General features: G+C 41.8%; 2 protein-coding genes across 4 annotated transcripts in view; one reads left to right on the top strand and one right to left on the bottom strand.

Moving 5' to 3' along the window:
• Window positions 1-366: 366 nt before the first annotated feature.
• On the bottom strand, window positions 367-4,658 carry ddx59 (DEAD (Asp-Glu-Ala-Asp) box polypeptide 59). The gene is made up of 8 exons (XM_086116681.1): window positions 4,568-4,658; window positions 3,475-4,315; window positions 2,660-2,842; window positions 2,466-2,555; window positions 2,131-2,382; window positions 1,624-1,776; window positions 966-1,094; window positions 367-889 (listed from the first exon to the last, which is right to left on the bottom strand). The coding sequence occupies exons 2-8, from the start codon at window positions 4,297-4,299 to the stop codon at window positions 632-634; spliced, it is 1,890 nt and encodes a 629-aa protein (XP_085972807.1). The 5' UTR covers window positions 4,300-4,315; window positions 4,568-4,658; the 3' UTR covers window positions 367-631.
• Window positions 4,659-5,251: 593 nt separating this feature from the next.
• The window catches only part of camsap2a (calmodulin regulated spectrin-associated protein family, member 2a), a 39,736-nt gene continuing 23,020 nt past the window's right edge, over window positions 5,252-21,967 (top strand). For all 3 annotated transcript variants that reach the window (XM_086115183.1, XM_086115184.1, XM_086115182.1), the window contains exons 1-3: window positions 5,252-5,830; window positions 8,840-9,099; window positions 21,344-21,505. In XM_086115183.1, coding sequence (XP_085971309.1) covers window positions 5,692-5,830; window positions 8,840-9,099; window positions 21,344-21,505 — 561 coding nt within the window. In that variant the 5' untranslated portion in view covers window positions 5,252-5,691. The remainder of the gene's footprint in view (window positions 5,831-8,839; window positions 9,100-21,343; window positions 21,506-21,967) is intronic.

The following is a 21,967-nucleotide window of genomic DNA, read 5'->3' as shown; positions in this document are numbered from 1 at the left end:
GGCAGCTGATTGGCTCGTTGGATACATCCAATTACGTATTTTCACGTTTTGCAATGTAGACCCCTCAGGCAGACACTGGGTGGAAGCACCGTACTGCTTGTGAAAACAAAACCATCCGGCTCCTTAACTTTTACTGACAAAACCATTATACAAAATGTGAATTCAAGTCCGGACTGCTTTTTTAATTTTAAATCTGTATGTACAAGTCAGTATCTTGATGTATTCCGGCACCAAAAAATGTGCATTTTAAATATGCACATTCCCAACAATTTGTGGTGAAATATTGGTGGACACATTATGGATAGACCACACTGTGTCTTTATTTTATGATTTTTTTTAAAATTACCATACACCAAGACAACACTATATGGATGAGGCAAGTTTATTATACATCACTATATTATACAGTACTTTGTCATTATAATCACGTGATTAATGTACAATATGTAACAGAATTTTTAAAAAATACAGCACTCGTTCAGCACTTTCCCCCACTGCACTCTTCATTACATGCATCTGTAAAACCTAATGAGTCCATACAAGAGTTGAAATACAAAGATGACTTCACACAATACTTTTGCCAATATTTCAATGAGCATTTACTCAGCAGAGAGGGGCCATTATTGCATGACTATTTTTTTCGTCTGTCATGTTTCTTAATAATATCGATTAGGTTATTTTTGTTCACCAGTGTGTTGACAGGCCCAAACTTGGCTTGTTTTTCTCTCCTTTGCTGCTCATGGAGGTGAGGTGAGTTGAGGAGCTGTGGGGGTAGGATGGTTCCTGTTGGTTTGACCCTGTTCACCACCCCCAGGAACAGACGTTTGTTGTTGTTGTTGAGAAAGGTGATGGCAGTTCCCCTGTAACCCAGACGGCCCGCTCTTCCCACCTAAACACAGACAAATGCGTCTTTGGCTCAGTTGATTACAAATAAAGTAAAAATCTGTGTCTGCAAAACCACTAACCTGGTGGACATATTCATCCAGGGTGTTTGGCATGTCAAAGTTTACGACCACTCTGACATTAGCCAAGTCCAGTCCTCTGCCAAGCACACCTGTGCTGATCACCACTTCAAAGTCACCATCCAGAAGGCCCTAAAGACACAAATGAATGAAAACAGCACTATTACACCTTAAACCACGAATAATGCAATATCTGCATTGTACATCAGTTTGTCTTTGGCTTTGCAAAGACAGCAAAAACGAATTAAGTTCGTGAAATGAGTGTCATGAGTAACGTCATATTATTCATGATACAGCTGTATATCGGTCTGTTTGGATATAAGATGCACACTTTTTACTAGGAATGTACTCACTGCCCTCCATAAAACCAATTTCGACAGCCGTTGATGTTCTCCAACTATTTTACTTGGAAATGGTAGAATACTGAAATGCATATTCTTGGACTGTAATCAACTCTACCAAATAGGAGGATGGAATGTAGGAATACATAACTGGAGAATTGAATAGATTTCATATTTCAATGGTATGATTACCAACTAATTGGGAATCTGTCGCACAATGGAGAGAAATAAATGATCAAGGATAGCATGGTTGAATCCAGAGTAGATGAAGGCAGAGCCAATTATCCTCTCAACCTCGTTCTGGGTAACACTGGCCTCACCTTGAGGATGCGGTTACGTTCCAACTGGCTCTTGTCAGAGTGGATTGCCACGGTATTGAGTCCTGTCACCTTGGCAACTGCTTCACATAGCAGATCAGCACCAAGCTTACAGTCTACAAATACTACCACTGGAGGCTGGTACAACTTGTTGTCCTGTAAAACCAGAGAAAAAAAGTTGTATAAATGTATTGCACTGAAGAAAATAACTAAAAACGATCAAAAAAGTACACTGCTCCTATACTATGTTGAATAAATTACTGGAGTCCAGCCATGACTTTGGGAATACCCTTTTCCTGCACACAGAGCTGCAGCTGCTTTGGGAGTCATTATCTAGTCAAGACCAACCTTTATGGAGAATTAAACATATTTTAAGAGAAGAAATTATATGCCGATATATCTACATTAATTTTAAGTCCACAGTCATTATATGTACTAATTTAGTGCATTTTGTTTTCTAAAAGATTTAAAAAATGTGCATATTCACAACCACTTGTGTGTAGAACCTACATTGAGAATTTCAAACAGCTTCTTCTTTTTCGAGGGTTCCTCAACCCACAGTAAGATCTGTCTGACGTTGGCGCAGGGCTGGTTCTTCTCTCCTACAGCGATGCGAATTGGATCACGCACCAGTCTGGCTGCCAGCTCCTCTGTCCCTGTCGGGATGGTGGCTGATGCAAGGAGGGTCTGATGGTCTTCAGGGACGTGCTCTAAAACTTCTAGTACCTGTTGCTGGAAGCCTAACTTCAGCATAGTGTCAACCTGAAGAATTTTACAACACAATATGTTAGGGCACTAATTAGTCTTGGTAGCCAGTTACGGTCTTGATTCAGTGTCGGTCATACCTCATCAACCACAACAATCTTCACTTTATCCAGCTGTGCAGCTTTCTGCTTTAAAATCTCGAGGAGTCGCCCAGGGGTTGCTATGACGATCTAAAAAATGTTGCATAGGACACATCGAAGAAATTTAAATATCAAGTGATATTTTTAAAGTGTGAAGCTGTTCATTGAGAGAGGAAGTTGAATTCAATGAATACTTTAATGCTGCACTTGAGGCGGTGCAGCTGAGGTGGGAGAGGCATGCCGCCCACCAGCAGGGCAGTTCTCATGTTAGGGAGGCCAATCACCACCTCTTTAGCCTGTCTTTCAATCTGTATGGCCAGTTCTCTGGTGGGGGTTAAGATGAGTGCCACCGGGCTCCCCGCACTCTGTGATTGTTCCTTAAAGAGAGTATACACTTCAACTGAATATGTGCCACATATGCAATACAATACAAGTGGAGTAAATACAAAATGTACAATATGCTGATTATTTACATGTATGACATAAAACTAATCTGTTCATTATTTCACTGTGTTTTTTACAAATATTTTTGTTCTTTTTTGAATTAAGATTATTCTACAAGTTCGAGGACTTGACCTGGCGCATGTACACGTTCTACAAAATGCTTATGGACCATAAACATTTTAAATATCAATAAGTTTTCTACACCACTTGTCTTAATTAGTGTTGCAAGTAACTGGGGCCTATCCCAGCTAACCTTGGGTGCGGGCAGGGTATATCGTGGACTGGTCACCAGTAAAATCCCCGAACATATCAGAGACAACATTCCATTTACACTCCTACATAGCAGTGTTTTCAATGAATCTCTAACATGCATGTGTATCCGGAGAAAACACAAGCATGGAGAGAATTTACATACTCCACACAGAGATGAGGAGATTCGACCTCAGATTTCCTGATTGTGAGGTAGATGTCCTATAAATATTCCACATGCTATCAAGTGTACCAGTAATTTCATACCAACATATACATAAGTATAAAAACTGAATATAACAATGATCTACGGTACCTTCATTGCCCTCAGGACAACTGGCAGGAGAAAGGCTACAGTCTTCCCCGACCCTGTGTCGGCACTTGTGATCACATCCCTGCCGGTGAGACCAACTGGCAGCATCTGCATCTGTACTGGTGTGGGCGCGTCATAACCGGCTGACTTCAAGTTGGCGTTCAGAGTAGCAGGGAAGCCACAATGTTCAAATTCTATGATTGGCCTCTTTACATCTGTCCCCTGGGTTTCAATCCCCAGTTCATGTTTAATATGCTGCACCTGCTGATCACTTAGCCCTGTTATGAACAAATCCTCCTTGTAGGAATAGTTTGATTCAAATGTATTTATAAAAGTTGGAATGAATTCAGCTTGAGGACTTTCTTTGACTCCATTTGTGTCTTTCTGAATAAACACTTCTGCCCTAGTCCCTAGGCCCATTTGTGATAAGTGGTGGGCTTTGCATTCCAGGCTGCAAACATCACTGTCAGTGCTGTCACAAATGTATTCTCCATAGCGACCACACATCACACAGATAGGCTCTCCTGGCTCTGCCCATCTCTGATTCTTTTTGAACGATTTCACTGGTTCTTCCTCCTCTTCAGTACCACTTGAAGAACACTCCTGTCCCACTTCTTGTAACGGGATCTCAACCACAGCAACAGGGTCTCTGCCTGGTTTTACTGAGGTATCTTCGACTTTGCCGTCTTTGAGCCCTTGGCCAACATGCGTCGTAGAACCGCCTTCGCCATTTGTCTGATCCTGATCAGCTAGACCTTTACTCTTCTTCAAAGTAAGGTTTGCGTCGTCTGCTGTTCTCTTCACTTTCAGGGCTCTTGGCATAAACATTTTACGGGCTATTAACCTGGGAACACAAAGAATACACAAACATGCATGATTTTAGCTAAATGTATATGTCAAATTTAACTTGTAGACTTACTATATGGGAGCACAATTTAGATCGCTTTATTCGAGAATCTGTTTCAAAGTCTCTTAATTGGAGATGATAGCGTATCATCGTGTGCGTGCTGCTGCTGGATTGGCAGATATCGATAATCATACAGAAAGAGTAAGTAATATATAAAAATAACCTTTGTGCTGAAAACAATATACGAACCTGCAACATTCAGAAGCATATCCAAAAATATAACAAGATAAATTTGCCAGAATGAGCTAAGCTTTCTGCCGTTCAAAACAACCACGCTAAGGACGCAGAATAATGACGTAATACACCCAGCATCCTGGGAACTGTAGTTCATAAACGGTATACACACATGAAATTAAGTTCTGTCTCCATCGAAAAAAATCACAATATGCTTTCTGTATGCTTCGTGGAATAAGTAATAAAGATAGAAATATCGTACAATTGCCCCCTCAGTGGTCAACCAGCTTTTGAAAGTGTTGCAATGGCAGTGGATTTGTAATGAATTGTGGATGCATTAAATACAGTATGTTTTGAACATACAGAGAACCTGTCAATATGTTGTATGTATGCATGGACATACTGTATATACGGTATTACATTAAGTCACGCTTCCTCCAAGTACAGTTTATCAGCATTGTGTTCGATCAACAGGCCCATATTTTACAGTGAGTACATCATTATTAAAGTATTAATACTTTTTATAACATCTTTCTTTGGTGGTGTGCCGTGGGATTTATTTCTAACGTAAAATGGATACCTTGGCACAAACCTTATGAGCCAGGTTTAAAATACACAGAAAAAAATAACTTTTCTGACTTTTCATGGAAGCACCGTGTACGCATGCGCACTAAGCCCAATTTGGGTGCAGAGGTTGGTTGGAGCGTGGTTGGAATGGCTCACCGCTGCAGGGAGGCAAACGGCACCAACGAGTTAAAGGCACGAATAATGCCGATTTTCTTCACGAGAACAAATGGAAACGAAAGGAACGAATCATAGCAATCCATTTATATCAGAAAATGGAAACCGTCACATTTCCGACTCAAATGAAGACCAATTTTCCCGGTGAATTTCAAGGAAAGCGACCCTGCTGCTTTGTGCGAAGAAACCCGTCTCATCTGATGAATGGATGAAAAACACCACGATTCATTGTGCCAACGAGACATATTTGAGCGACAGTACTCTCTACAAAAACGCCGTCACATTGTTTTTTTTTCATTTGACAGCTACTCGTTTTCCATCGAATTCCATCGTGATGCTTTGGCGCTGATTCGGTGCTCTTTGCTGTGAAGGACTGAAGAAAACGACTGCGTGGAAATATGGGTGAAGTTCAGGATCAAAATAATGTGAAGAAGGTCTTCGTTGCTCCAGCTATCAAGTCTTTTGAACAGTATGATTTCTCGCGTGCTAAAATCTGTTGCAGTCTCGCCTGGCTTCTGTCCAAAGCATATGGAAGAGGTAGGTGTATCAGCTACCTGCATCTTTGTTTTTGTTGTAGACCTGACCGATCCAGCACCATTCATTTTTTAACGTGACTTCGAGGCTATGCTTGTATATCACAAAAATAACGCAAGACACAAAATACATAACAATATAATACAACTTTATATTACCTGAGCCACATTGACGAAGTAATCTTTATGTCCTCAGATGTATTTTATGCATCATTCGAAAAACACTACGTTTCTTTTTTTTTTTTTTAAGATTAAATATATGCAATTCCCTGAGTGGTTTACAGGGATCAATATGCTACAGATTTAAGTGATGGTAACTCAGTGGACTGGGTGTCAAGGAGTAACCTTGAAATCACTGCACACATATGCTTAGAACAGTAAAGATCATCATTATGTGTGGCACCTCAGATGGTTACTATAATAATGTTTATTTCAGATGGCGCTGCACAAATGACTGATTATTCAATTTGTTTAAAGTGTCATTTTATAGTGTGCCTTATGGAGATTACTCTTAATGCTGGACATGTAAATAAATTGTTGTCAGAGTTATGATCCCAACTGGTTACACAATATTCACCTAGAGTAAAAGATACAAATATAATTTAATTGCACATATTACATTATGTAATTAGCTTCAGTTCTTGATTTAGTTTTTCACAAAAAGCATAGTTGTACTCCTTTCCTCTCACAATGACGAGGTTCTTGGTGAGAAATGTCTAGGCCTTTATAGAGGCCACCTGAGGAAAAATAAGTTTTAAAAATAGATATAGGAATATCTGCCTTGTATTCTTGGCTTCACTGCTTCAGAGCATCTTGCATGTATTAAGAACAAGGACACCTCAGTTAGATATTTACAATTTTAAGTTTTTTATTGAATACCCTTGTTCAACAGATCTGTATGCACCTTTCAGTTTGTTAGATTTGTATTTTACACCACTATTAAGAGAGATTGCATTAAAAAACTGTACGCCAGCAGTTGTACTGTCCTTTCAGGTTACTTTCATCGACAAAAGAACTGATAAATCCTCTTTGTTGGAACAATATGCCGTCATAGCTGCAAATCACACAACCCATTGTCAGGTTGCCGGAAAAGCCCGGCAAACACGAGTTCCCTTGCGGATCCTCAGTTCATATTCTGTCAGCACTGAATGAAATTGGCTACTTCCAAAAATATGGCCCTCCAGAGATTTTGAGCGAGGGAGCAGGCTTTTATCCAGATCTCAGCCTACGCTATTCTGTTCAAAATGCTTCTCATGCATCTCCCTTATGGCATCCATGCAGGAGTGCTGTGTAGTTAATACAAGCCTACCCAGCTGGCCAGATGATTTCTCAAACTGAAGCAAGTATTCAGAATACAGACTAAACTTTATTAACAAAGTCCCACTTAATATAACAACGTTTCAAAATTGCATTTAAAATCCTGTCAATTTTTTTCTGGGCACCCTGTAATTAACATTTATATGAATGTATTTATCTTTCTGTTAGCCTACAAGTGCTAAAAAATGGCAAAGTGGATCAGTAGAAACAAAATATAATTGTGATTCATTCCTTAATCGAATGTTGAGAATGAATGTCCAACCACATCATGCTCACTGGGTGGGAACTAAATCAATTTCTTCTTCTCATGTTGGAGGTTGCTATGCTAAGCTTACCAAGGGCAAATTGGGATTCAGTATGGCCCAATGACAAGAGGCCCTCAACCACCAGAGCCATGCCCCCAATTTGAATTGGTTATATCACATCATGAAGCAGATGAGGAATTCCCATCAGTTACAGTGGCCAGTTCTCATAACTCAGCTTTGATGTCTGACTTCCTTGTAGATGGGAGAGCAGCAAATATTCACTAATTGACTAGAATCAATACTGTACCACATAAATGCAAATACTAAAAGCTTTTGCGCAAAGAAGGCTCTATTTTTGTACTGACAAAGAGTCCCTCTGTAGATTACCTCATTGACAGTGGTCATGAGGATGTGATTTATCGACTGACTGACTGACTGTTTAAATTTTGTTGGGTTGGGGAATGTAAGAAATTGGTCTGGACCATTACCATGTGCTCTCCACAGAAAATGATTTTTTACATCCATTTCTCTGGTGCTGATTTTGGATTGGATAAACATTCCCAATAATCTTCATATAATTTCTGTCTTTGCTTTCATCTATAATATGACTAAAGTCAATCAATTAATTGTCCTTGGGCCCTAACCCTTTCCCTTGAATCACAGTCTTATTTTGCAAAATGCATAGCAGTGGAAGAGTCCAATCAAATTTATACACGTAGCCCTTAATCATAAAAGAGTCAACAAGGGCTTCACATGCCCGCAGTTGACAAATATTAATGGCATCCCCTGATCTTATCTTCACAGGAGGGCAAGGAAAAAAAATGAAGAAAATCAGAAACCTTGAGAAGGGCCATATATAGATGAGCGAATCCCCTTTCTATGATGATCAGGGAGCAATGGATGCAGAGTGGGCAATGTGTCACACAATATGGTGCTGTACAATGTTAGAATAGTATAAGAGTCAATTTAATAAGATGAAGCGCTGCAGGAAGACACCTTTGTTGAAGAATCTTATTTTGTTGGCAAAATGAACGCTAAGACCCAGGCAGTGTCTGGGAATGTACAACCTTCATCTGTGAACATGCACACAACTACGCAGCGCATAAAGAAACACACACACACACAGCATCTCTTTTTGATGAGACAGGGTGTTCCCAGGGAGCTGAATGTTGAGATACAGACTAGATGAATCAATAGAGTGGTGCTCTGACTGCGGTTGCCATAGCGACATTCCAGGTTTATCCTTGAATATCCATGTCAGGCATGGCAGGGGACAGTGAATAAGGGCTGTGAAAAAGCATTGCTGGAGAATCTGTGCACTGGTGTGAATATGTCCAGATTGTCCAGTAAAGCCAAGAATTGTAGCAAATTAAGATATTGTTCAGTGCTTCAGAAAATAAATGTGATATTCTTAGTCAGATTGTGACAATTTACGCCCATTTGTTAAACAGACAGTATCCCTGAAGACTTGAAAGAGCCATTCTACACGGACCAATATGAGCAGGAGCACCTTAAGCCTCCTGTAGCCAGTCTCCTGCTGTCTGCTGACCTCTACTGCCGAGCCGCCAGCCTCATCTTGAAGAACGATCCTGCCGAGCCTCTGCTGGACCACGATGCTGTCATTCAGGCTCTGGCCCAGCAAGGTCTCCATGTCACTGACCATGACAGAATTATCACGGAGAGGGATCTTCGAAAGAGGCCTCTGCAAATGGTAGGAGCTTTTTTTTTTTTTCAAAAAATAATTTCATATGTTTCTGTATTGTTATGTATATCGTTGTTAGGAATGTATTTTTTTTTTTGGTCACCTACCACCTTGTGAGCAAAATTTAAAATCACAAATAGAGTAATTTGTTCACTACCAATTGACATACGGTTCTATTGAACAAACCTCAAGCCAGCGTAACTAACTAGAACTAGAACTATAAATCTAATAACTGTTCAACCAACCTAACATTTACTAGGTTTTCTACAAACCTCACAATCATTCAGTTGTCATACTTGTCTGCCTACCAACCGTTTATTATTTTAGCTATTCATCAAGATGGCTTTGGTGGCTGCCAGTTAAGCAGGAATTGAGCATCCTTGTTAGTTTGTATCTGTGTCTCAATAGGAGGCTTTACTGGCTCAATGAGCTGCAAGTTGCTGTGTGTTTGAAACGATTAGCACACAGTATGCCTGCAGTCTGTTTGCAGAGTCTTGCTGCTCTTAATTTCCCTTCTATGCTAATTAAAAACGTATTTAAATTCTGCCTGAACTTCAGCAAGACAACATGTTATAGTTGCTATCCTCCAAACAAATTTAAAAGAAAACAATTTTCAACTTGGCAAAGGATTATTAGTTTTATATGTGGTTTTTTTTTGGGGGGGGGGGGGGGGTCCATATTTATGCACCCGGGGTTCCGAAAACCTCTGGATGTTGTGCGGTTCTCCTGGTTGACACGCCTCTGCGATGAACATCGAGGACAGTGCCTCTGGAATGGCAGAGTGAGGGGCAGTGGCCCTTGTTTTTAAGAAGTGGGATAGAAAGGTGCGTCCCAACTACAGGAGGATCACACTGCTCAGCTGCTCTCATAAGGTCAAGTCAGTGGTGCCAAGAGGTGGGTCTGTCGGGAAATCGACCCACAAATTTAGGAGGAGTAGTGTGGTTTTCCTCCTGGCTGCACTGCTACTACTACTACAGAACCCTACACTGTCTGCAGAGTTCTCATGAGTGCATGGGAGTTCCATTTGTAACTGGAGCATTTCCAAGCAAAGTGTGTGGCAGAGTATGAAAATCGGTCCCTCCAAATCTTCGACCAATGTCCTCAGTCAGAAGAGGGTGGATATGACCCAACTTCGGATAAGCCAAAGCAAGCCGTCCTAACTGAGGTCTCGGTAGTTTCATTACTATTGAGCTGTGTGGACAAAAAATATTTGGAATAAGCAACCTCTGCATGATTGCTTTAGTGCAGGGGTGGGCAATTATTTTCCCGGCGGGGGCAAATGAGAAGCAGAAAATATTGTGGAGGGCCGGGCCAAAAGTTAGAAATAGAAATAGAAAATAAAGAAGATAGCACAATGTCTTTGTATGCCAGTAATAATGTAACATTCTCCTCCACCATCACACTCAGCACCGGTTCTCCTCAAGGATGTGTACTGAGCCCCCTGTTGTTCACGCTCTACACATTTGACTGCTCTCCGACTCTAATTAGCGGTCCAGTTTGCGGAAAGTTTTTAACATGATAACAATCAAACCATTCTAGGAAATGTTCATTTACTCGAGCCACAAGCAATTCACTCTGAGCATGGAAATTGCCAGAATCGAACTGAGTAAGAATCGTTTCCTTGTTTTTCAAAGTCTCGTAGATTTGAGTCTTTCCGACTCCAGGCGTCTCCTGAATGTTTCGTACTTTGTTACCCGCTTTGTTTAATCAGATACATATCACTTTCCCTTCCATGGTCATTACTTTCTCCCTCTTTCTTCGTCCTCCCCTCCCTCCCTGTGCTCTGCAACTTGAAGTAACTGCGCCACCTGGTGTTGAAATACCTGTCATTACAAGTCCAAACGAAATGAATGCAATCAAACCTTAATTGTGCACCAATCTTCAGCGAGCCGGATTAAAAAGACCAACGGGCCGGATCCGGCCCGCGGGTCTTAGTTTGCCCACCACTGCTTTAGTGCGTAGGTCAGCATCATCTTATTTCGCTGATGATGGGGTTTTTTTTCTTGACATGTTGTAGTGAACAACAACTGATGTTTCGGAGCTGATTTTGTGTGCTTTTGATTTTGCATGATCCTTCAGTCCTCTTTCCTCAGCCACGTTAGAGAGACCATGACGTGAAGAACTATTTTTGATGTATATCAAATTGATACACATCAAAAATATTATCAATAAATTTGATTAATATATTATCAATCAAATTTCCAGTAAGGTGCCACGGTGCATGTGGCACCCGCAGAATGCTCTTGAAGGAGGGCGGTTGCCAGCATAAAGCATCTAACAGTAGTTCAGTGGCTGAAGTTTAAATGCTATGTCATCATCTTTGTTTTTAGACATTAAAATTCATAGGTCATGTACTTTTACAATTAATAAAATAAGGGGGGCACAGATAGATAATCCGGGATCTGGAATCACCGCAGATTTCCTTCATTTAGGGGATCAGTGATTGGCAGATCCCTTAAAAAAATATATATATATTTTTTAAATCTTGTCCACCGGCTCTATCTCCCCTCCGCAGAGGTCTGAAAAAGTCAGCCATTGTCCTCTTCTACTGTGAGATCACTGATAGTCTTTTCATTTTTATTGAGATAAGTTCATGTGCAGTTAAAACCCTCCATCCATCCATTTTCCGAACCGCTTGATCCTCACTAGGGTCGCGGGGGGTGCTGGAGCCTATCCCAGCCGTCTTTGGGCAGTAGGCGGGGGACACCCTGAATCAGTTGCCAGCCAATCGCAGGGCACACAGAGACGAACAACCATCCACGCCCACACTCACACCTAGGGACAATTTAGAGCGTCCAATCAACCTGCCATGCATGTTTTTGGAATGTGGGAGGAAACCGGAGCACCCGGAGAAAACCCACGCAGGCCCGGGGAGAACATGCAAACTCCACACAGGGAGGCCGGAGCTGGAATCGAACCCGGTACCTCTGCACTGTGAAGCCGACCTGCTAACCACTGGACTACCGGGCCGCCCTGCAGTTAAAACTTTTTTTTTAATTGTTTCACAGGTATTGTTCAATGTTTTACAACAAAACAAGATTGGAACATTGAAGTTGTATGCTGTTGGTTATGAAAAAAAAAATTGGGATCTGAAAAAAATCGGGACCGGTAAGTCAAGCTTTTTAAAGGTTGGCATCGGTCATTGGCAGGAAAATTGTGATCAGTGTACCCCTAATTACAATATGTCTTTCATATTCCTTCCATCCATTCATTCATCCATCCTCTGAGCCGCTTATCTTGATGAGGGTCGTGGGCGTGCTTTGGGCAAGAGATGGCACACACCATTAACTGGTTGCCAGCCAAACGCAGGGCACAAATAGACGGGCAACCATTCACACACACATATCCAGACCTATGGGCAATTTAGAGTCTTCAATGAACCTATCATGCATGTTTTTGGAATGTATGAGGAACCCAGAGAAACCAGGAGAAAACCCACACAGCCAGGAATGCTGGAGCCTGGATTTATACCCACAACCTCTGCACTGTGAGGTGGATGTGCTAACTAGTGGTCCACTGTGCCCTTTCATACTAATTTTTTATAATTATTCAATGTATATATTATAATGATTTCATATAATTCTTAACTACCAGTACTGCTCGTGTATCCCAGCGCAAGTGTCATTTTGAATAACCACACTTTGTGAAATTTGGTTAATTGGCCAATAAATAGCTGACGGAGGAAACATTGAAGACGTTTACTTGGATGACTCACAGATTTTCATTTCAAGATGAATCTTTCTGACTGCATTTCCATGGAAACGGTGAGTGAGACGACTACTACGTCAATACAAAAAGGCCAAATAATTGGAGTGGCGAATTATAGCTCCATGTTCTCTGACATTTATGTGTGGGGGTTTTTTTTCTTTAAGACATATATTCGCACCCAAGTGCAAGCTCTCTCCAGAGCTTGGCATTCTTTGGCATTTGTGTACTTTGTCGTGTCTTTTGACGCTTTGCTTCAATTGCTTCATCAGCTGGAATGGTTAATGGCTTTGCTTGCAGGCATCCAAACAGATGTAACTGGAAATCAACAAGCACTGCTTTCTGTCTTCTCTTTGCTCAAAGCCTCTGCTGTGGATTTCATCAACATACATGCATCTATTTACCATTTTAATTTCATTTTCATACTTCTATTGCTACTTTATAAATTGATTGTGGACATGTCTGTCATTTGAAGATGTGCAGTACAATATAATGACACTATTTTTACATTTAACAAGATATTGTCAGGGTGATGATGATTATTCCCTCCTGACAAAGATTGAATTTAGGAGTAATACTTGACAGTGAAATGGAAATTAGTCTCTGGCGGATGTAAGGAAAGCCCTACCATATATGGTTTCTTATGAAACTTTATCGGAAAAAAAACATAAAACTGCCAGGTTTGGTATCATGCATAGTAAGGTTAAGGAATGCTTCCATCACACGATTGGGATTGCGTTACCATGGTAACACTCCAGCGTGCAAGGTGTTGTTTTTAAGTGTGGGTGGGTGGTTGCGAGGTGTGGGCAGTGTTCATGCTTGCACATATGTTCATTGTGCATGATGAAGGCGGGAAATGTAACCTCCATGGCAGAGAATTCTGAAATGCTGAATTCATGAAAACATCATATGGAGGCTGATCAGAAATTCTGATCAGACACTTTAGCTCTCCCCTACATGCACGTAAAAGCCAGGCAGAAAATAATTCGACTCAATATTAAACCGACGTCCACGATTGTTCTAATGCATAAAGATGAGTGGAAGCAGCAGGGGAGAAGGAAAGCTGATCCAAGTACTCTCTGTTTTCATCAGCCTCAGTGAAGTCACAGCCAAGCATGTTGTGCTCAGTGCCAGCGGCACCACAATATGGATGGGTAGGCAGTTTTCTTTGTACTCGACTGCTTCTTTCTCTGCTCATCACTGTAGACTGCCATTGTTTAAAATGCTAACAGGATGGATGGATGATATTTGTTATATTTATGTTGACTCGAGCTGTGGGGTCGGTTGAGTTGCTGTTGTAAGATTGTGAAGCAGACTGTCTTCCCTTGTGGACCCGGGGGGTGACGATAGCCCCCTGCTGGGGTCTTCCAAGGATAATTCTCAGAATTCCAAACATCTATTGTTTGGTATCCTAGTAATTGGCTTACCTGAATAATGCACCACATTGCAGTGACAGTACAGATTCAAATTGTAGTTTGATGATACACATTCCTAATTGTTTAATTTTACCTTTGATGGCTAAAAATGCAAATTATTTTTGAGTTTTCCCCACACACTGTGCAAATCTTCATAACAATCTTTCTTTGTACAATAATTGAATAAATTAAATGCTTTCCAAAGAAGGAAGCAAAATGGAGGAGCAGGCAATAAAACTACAAAACACATGCCTTGTTTACTTAGTTTGCTAGTTCTTACTGATCGAGAAATAGGAGTCTGTGTTCAAAAGAACGCAATGAAATTAATGTAATGTAACATAATACTAGAGACCATGTTGTTAATTGTCTCTTGTAGTGGTTGACATAGCTGGCTGTTATGCTGCTGACGTGGCCTCAATTCCCACACATTGCGCTTTTCACAATTCAACTTTTGATGCGATACTGAAACAAAAGTGTCCTGGGATTTTTTGGTTTTACCCTAAATTTTTGAAAATATTCACCTTTTTGTTTGTGTCACTGTAATAACATCTAATCAATTAGAAATTCATATTTCTAATTGATTATTTGTACATTTTACCCTGGAAAAGCGGTAGATCTTCTACCGCTTATGGATGGATGGATGTACATTTTCCCTGTATGTAAATCTGCATAAAAGGATTCTATTTTTATATGGATAATACTTTTGATTAATCAGAATAGATATTGCTATAGTTGTATTTGATTCATTACAGCCCTGTATTTGCACAAATAGCAACAAAAAAAAAATTAAATTATGATTATTATTTTGAGTCTGCTGCGATTGGCTGGTGACCAATTCAGGGTGTCCCCCGCCTACTGCCTGAAGACAGCTGGGATGAAGACAGCAACCCCCCCCCCCCCCCACAGCAACCCCCCCACCCCCGGCGACCCTCGTGAGGATAAAGCGGTTCGGAGAATGAATGAATGAATTTTGAGTCTGAGTATGATTCCAGACACTGAATACAGTCTTTTACGGTAGAGGTTCCTACATAATTTCAGGGTGGTTTTTGGAATGCTGACTGTATACAACTGAAAGTCTCATCTCCCTTGGCAATTTCAGACCACAGTTCTGTCATCTAAAGCTCACAGTTTGGCAGGCCATTCAATGACCTGCACATCATCTTTTAACAGAATTTTGAGACAGAGAGACATGGTCACATTTAGATTTAGACTCAATTCTGATCCTAGATTGTAGCAAACAAAACTGCGGTCTCTGGCATTCAGATGACCATTTCATCTTAATTGAAATTGAAGGTGACTGACATTTTAATTTGATTTTCATGGTGAGAAAAAGCTATCGCCATTACCCTAGTGACTGTGCACTGTGTGGAGTAAAGTGTAATAACACGGTTCTTAATTTATCTGGGATTGTACTAGTTAATCCCTAAAATCTTAATCCTTCATTTAACTAGGATTTGTTAAATAATTCTCATCATCGAAGCTCCAAAATCTTGTTCTTCCAGGTTTGCCTCTTATTAAAATAGCAACCAATTGTCCTAATTCTATTGTCAAAATAGTTTACACCAACAACATTTTTGATCCTTTGCTCTCACCATTGGGCATGAAAATAGTACTCCATTATCTTCTTTAGACTCACTGCTTGGCATATAGGCACACAGCGGCTATGGGAAATTTTGGCATATTTACATTCTGCAGAAAAGTGTCTGTTTGTTTTTTTAAATCTGTGTGTGCATGATTAAAAATTATTCAGCGTTATTGTGAGACCTAAGTAAAAATAAACGGCTGCAGGTCACCAAAGTGTTGGAAAATACTGCAGAGAAAATGTCCTCATTGTGACCCTCAATGTCGATAAGAGATGTGGGCCGCTGAGTGCTTTTCCATGTCCAACTGAGGATGCACAAAGTTACTTGAAGCTTGACAGATTCTAATTTTAACCTTTGACTGCAGCAAGGTGCCTGCTGGCCTGGATTGGAAGGTTGTAATACAGAACTCACCAGATTATTTTTACATTTTACCCTCCGGTATCACAGACTTGTGTTTTCCAGGCAAAAGGAGGTCAAGTGGACTGCAGAGCAGTATATTATTTCGTGGTTGAGTTGGTTCGTTTTCCCACAGGATGCTCTTAGACTTAACTATCCACGATTTTGTAATCAGCACAGTTTTCAGTTTTGAAGTCACTGAGTTTCAAGGGCAGGCTGCCATGTGAGGGAATTAACCACTGTGAGTTTAAGATGCACTTATAAAAATCTTGTACATGTTCTCAAAAATTGACAGGACGTCTCATAATGCGGTGCACCATATGCATGAATGCATGTCGGAGTTGCCGTTCAAAGTCAAAGTCAACTTTATTGTCAAATATGCGTTCGTCTTTATTTCAACTTCTGTCCTATTACGTTCGCGTTGTCATTCTCATCCGCATCTGATCGCATTAGCCAAAGTAATAATATGGCCACTGGTCACCAGATTGACGAGCAGTGTACAAACATTTTTTTTTTCGGTCTGTCGTAGGGTCCCCTCCTCTGCTCGAAACAAACCCCGGGTAGTTGCACGGCGAACAAAACTAAGCGAGATGCTAGACAAAAAAATAAATAAATAAAAATACCATCATGCATAGAATTTAGAGGACTGAATAACATCGCCACTAAGCGTAGATATTCACTCCCCGCCATCTGTGTCCCCTCCTTTGAGCCCCTGAACCAAGCCACCGGTTTCCCCAACTCTACTGTGAGCTGTTGGTTGTGGTGGGCGCCTATTGGCTTGAGAAAACTGTGAGCCCCTATCTGGTAGTAACAGTTCACAAAAACCTCACATACCTAATGTGATTGGGCCTTCAGGCTCATTGGGCCTTGTTACTGGGGTGCTTTCATTTCTCTCTGTTGAATTGCCCTGCTGCCCAGTCCTACTCTCTGTGTTTGCTTTGTATTTTTGTATATAAAGACTTTTTACTTGGCCACGTCCATGTCCTGCCTGCATCTGAGTCCAAATTCTATTCCTCACGCCACAGTGAATACCCATTGATCTCATTTGTTTACGCATACATAAAAAAAAAAAATCAAAAATCCTCATCTCACCCCTTGGGTCTTGTCTGGTGTGGTATATCTGGGCCTCAATGGCTCTGGTGCTCAGGGCCTGCTCCTGAGCAGCCAGGATGAGTGTCTCTGTGCTGTCCTTCAGGCCAGCCCTCTCTAGCCACTGATAGCACTTCTTGAAATCAGCCACTTCAGTTTGGGTCCAGCGGTACATCCCTATCGGGACTTGTCCTCCAATGATGATCCCTCTTGCAGCGCCTCATCCTCTGTTCCCCATTGTCTGAGACATTCTCTGAGTACGTCATCCATTGGAGCCTTCTCCTTGATATATTCATGGAGCTTGGATGTTTCATCCTGGACAGTGGCTCTTACACTCACTAGTCCCCGGCCTCCTTCCTTTCGGCTTGCGTACAGTCTCAGGGTGCTGGATTTGGGATGGAACCCTCCATGCATGGTTAGGAGCTTTCGGGTCTTAACGTCCGTGGTCTGAATCTCTTCCTTTGGCCACCTTATTATTCCTGCAGGGTATCTGATCACTGGCAGGGCATAGCTGTTTATTGCCCGGGTCTTATTCTTGCCATTGAGCTGGCTTCTTAGGATTTGCCTCACTCGCTGGAGGTATTTGGTCGTAGCCGCTTTCCTTGTTGCCAGTTCGAGGTTGCCATTGGCTTGTGGTATACCGAGGTACTTGTAGCTGTCCTCAATGTCTGCTATTGTTCCTTCAGGGAGTGAGACCCCTTCAGTGCGGACTACCTTTCCTCACTTAGTCACCATCCGACTACATTTCTCAAGCCCGAATGACATCCCGATGTCGCTGCTGTAGATCCTGCTTGTGTGGATCAGGGAGTCTATGTCCCTTTCGCTCTTAGCATACAGCTTTATGTCATCCATGTAGACGAGGTGACTGATCGTAGCTCCATTTCTGAGGCGGTATCCATAGCCTGTCTTGGTGATTACTTGGCTTAGGGGGTTCAGTCCTATGCAGAACAGCAGTTGGGAGAGTGCATCACCTTGGTATATGCCACATTTGATAGACACTTGGGTAAGTGGCTTGCCATTGGCTTCAAGTGTGGTTTTCCACATCCTTATCGAGTTTGCAACGAAGGCTCTTAGGGTCCTGTTCACCTTATACAACTCCAAGCATTCAGTGATCCATGTATGTGGCATCGAGTCATAGGCTTTCTTGTAATCAATCCAGGCTGTGCACAGGTTGGTATGTCGGGACCTGCAGTCTTGGCCGACTGTTCTGTCAGCCAGGAGCTGATGTTTGGCTCCTCTGGTATCTCTACCAATGCCCTTCTGTGCTTCGCTCATGTATTGATCCATGTGTCCACTTATCTTAGTCGCAATGATGCCTGACATGAGCTTCCATGTTGTGGAGAGACAGGTTATTGACCGATAGTTGGATGGGACTGCACCCTTTGAGGGATCCTTCATGATCAGGATCGTTCGCCCTTCGGTTAGCCATCCTGGGTGAGTCCCATCCCTCAGCAGCTGGTTCATTTGTGCTGCTAGGCGCTCATGGAGTGCTGTGAGTTTCTTTAGCCAGTAGGTGTGGACCATGGCCTGGTGCTGTCCAGTTCTTCATATCTGAGACTCTTTCCTGTATGTCTGCCACTGTTATGGTAACTGGGTTCTGTTCAGGGAGGTTGCTGTGCTCCTCTCTCAGGGTCACCAGCCATTGTGCACTGCTGTTATGTGCAACCTCCTTCTCCCATATGCCTTTCCAGTACCTTTCAGTTTCCAGTCTTGGTGGGTCAGCTCTGTTGTTAGGACCCTGCCACTGAGCGTACACTTTCGCAGGTTGTGTTGCGAACAGCCTTTTAATTCATCTGGCCTCATTCTCTTTCGTGTACCGCTTTAGGCGGCTGGACAAGGCTTGGAGCCTTTGTTTGGCAGTTTCGAGTCCTTCAGGTATGGTCATCTGGATGTACCTCTCGGGTATCGGCCTTTTCATCACACCTCTCTGGGCCTCTGTCAATTGACTCACATCTTTCCGAGCCGCCTTGATCTTAGCCTCCAACCGTCTTTTCCATGGTGGGGAACGTATCTCATGGCTTCCATGGTTGCTCTTATAGCCAAGCATCTCTAGGATCACTGATGCTGAAGCGTATATCAGCTCATTGGTTTCCGTGATCGTTACGGTAGGGAGTGAGTGCTGCATTCACACTTTCCATGAGACTTTCAGGTGGTACTTCACACAGCCATTGTAATCGGTTTCTAGGTTGTCCAGCTTTCATTCTCGCCATGATCTTAGCTTTCAGGTCAGTTGCTGCCTCGCTCAGCATTTCATTCATTGGGGCTGGCCTCCCAATCTCATCATCTGCATTCATTGGGGCTTGCCTCCCAATCTCTCGTATGACCTCCTCTTCTGATCTGGCAGCCTGGGGCCCTTCACCATGGAACCTGCGTTGTACCTCATCAATTTCAAGTTGTGACAGCAGTTGCCGTTTGTGGATGTTGGAACACTGAGCTACTAGTTGTTTCGTGGTCAACCGTGACTGTGGGTTTCGAAGTACCCATTTAGCCCACATTCTCTGCATGTAACCCCTCTGACTAGGGTTGCTTGAGTAGTAGCATTCCAACAGAGCCATGTTATCGCATCTCGCGCTTTGTTCCAGTAGCCCATTTTTCATCAAGGTGCTCTGGTTCCCCAGCACCTGATGCAGACCTTGTTTGGCCGGGCGACGTCTGAGCCGGCATGTCATTTGTTTTATTGTCTCTCATCATTGTATGAGGTAGGCATTAGCGTGAAGGATCTTGCCCAAGGACCCACACTGGATGGTGTTATGTGCTAATTTTTTGCCCCAAGCGGGATTCAAACCACCGTCTCCCATATGCCATATGTGTGTGTGTGTGTGTGTGTGTGTGTGTGTGTGTGTGTGTGTGTGTGTGTGTGTGTGTGTGTGTGTGTGTGTGTGTGTGTATATATATATATATATATATATATATATATATATATATATATATAGTTTGTATATGGTTTGTTTGTATTGGTTGGTTAGTGTATCCTTGGGGGAAATTTACCAAGTGCTTAGACAGATTCAATAAAGGCGAGGAAGAAACATCTTGGCAGTCTATTATTAAGTGGGTTTGGTTTGCTGCTGCGTTGCTCCAGACTCCAAATTTAGCATTACACGAAGCATTCAACATCACAGAGAAAGCGGATTCCATACAGTACACAGTCAAACTATACTCTTACATTTGGCAGATAGCATATGGTTTGCTAAATCTCATGAGGTAACACCTCCTGGGCTACTAGGCCTGTCTCACAAAGTAGAAATAAAATGTATTGATTTTGATGGAAATTCTGGTATCTGGTAGCAACATTAATAACAACTAACACTGTATTAGAATGCCTAACAAGACAATCAATGCAACAATTAAATATTAAATGGTTGTAAAAAGATACAGGTTGCCGATTTTTTTTGCAAAGTAAAATGGAATGGCGAAATGTGCAACTTTATCTGGTTGCAGGCAGGGGAAAAAATGGTTTCAGTTGGAAAGCAAGAAAATGTACCTACGTTCTCATTCGTTTAATATAATTTGGCTAATTCTTGAAAATATGTATGAAATCAATTTTACATTTCACAAAATATGTCACTTGCAATTTATTGTGCAAACTTCAGTCACATGATTATAAGAACTACAGAGTATTGTATTGAATGTTGTTCTCATCGGCTGAACTGTTCTGTTCAAGCGGACTGATGCATTTGTTTTGAAGGCAACACCCACAGGAGAGCTTTGCACTGTGGACAGTTTCAGATTTACTCTTCAATTAGCACTATTTTGACAAATTGTTCCAAAACATAAACTACGTTTTTGGTCTTGATGGTTCAGACAGAAGTTGATTGATGCCCACAAACATTGTGGATAATAATGTAACTCGTTTTATTGGCATTGCACTATGAGAGGAAAGAAACGGTTTTGTCCATTAGTCACTCCCTGGAAGAAGCAAGTGGTAAAAGTCAAAATATCTGAAAAACAAGTCAATATCATAGCTTTGCGTTTGTCCTCTCTTTCTCACGAATGACACAATCTAGCACCGTGAAACAAGTGATGCTGAAATTTAATCATCACCCTCCCCATTTTTTCTTTTTGCAGAGTGCCCATCTGGCAATGATTGATTCACTGATGATGGCATACTCGCTTGACATTCTGATTGTGGAGAGGGTGATGGCCAGCATTTGCCAGTATTCATCATGCTTCTCTGAAGAGGACGCGCCATACGACACTGAGGATGCGGTCACCACCTGGATCAACAAGGTTGGTGGGAGACAGTATTATTTTAAGTATGTATTATTGTATGTGCAAAAAGAACAGCTACAGTAATGCAGCAATCACGAAACTGCATTAAAAAAAGTAACTAGTGTGCTTTTGTTACTGTGTCATAAATTCACGCAGTCAGCCCTATTGAATACTTTCCCCGTAAGCCACACACAGCCGTAAAGTCCTGCCGGTCAGACATATGGCTCTCTGTAGTTCGCTGGCAATCCAGAGGTCTAAAATACAGTCCCACAAGTAGTTGAGTGAAAAACACGAAGCTGAGAAAAGTAATATTTGTCCACATTTTTTCTCTCGATTTTACACATTGTCCCAACTTCATTGGAACTTGGGTTTACGATATTCTCTTAACGGTTCCATGCCCACACTTCACTTTATTATTAATTATTTGCCCAGTATGGTCTGTCTTGACGGTCTCAGATTGGATCTCATTAGGTAGTGTAG

This window comes from Hippocampus guttulatus, chromosome 7 (assembly GCF_054856545.1).
Source record: "Hippocampus guttulatus isolate MCC_2025c chromosome 7, RoL_Hgut_1.0, whole genome shotgun sequence".
NCBI lineage: Eukaryota > Metazoa > Chordata > Actinopteri > Syngnathiformes > Syngnathidae > Hippocampus > Hippocampus guttulatus.
The sequence above is the reverse complement of the archived record's forward strand: the minus strand, read 5'-3'. Positions and strand labels throughout refer to the sequence as shown.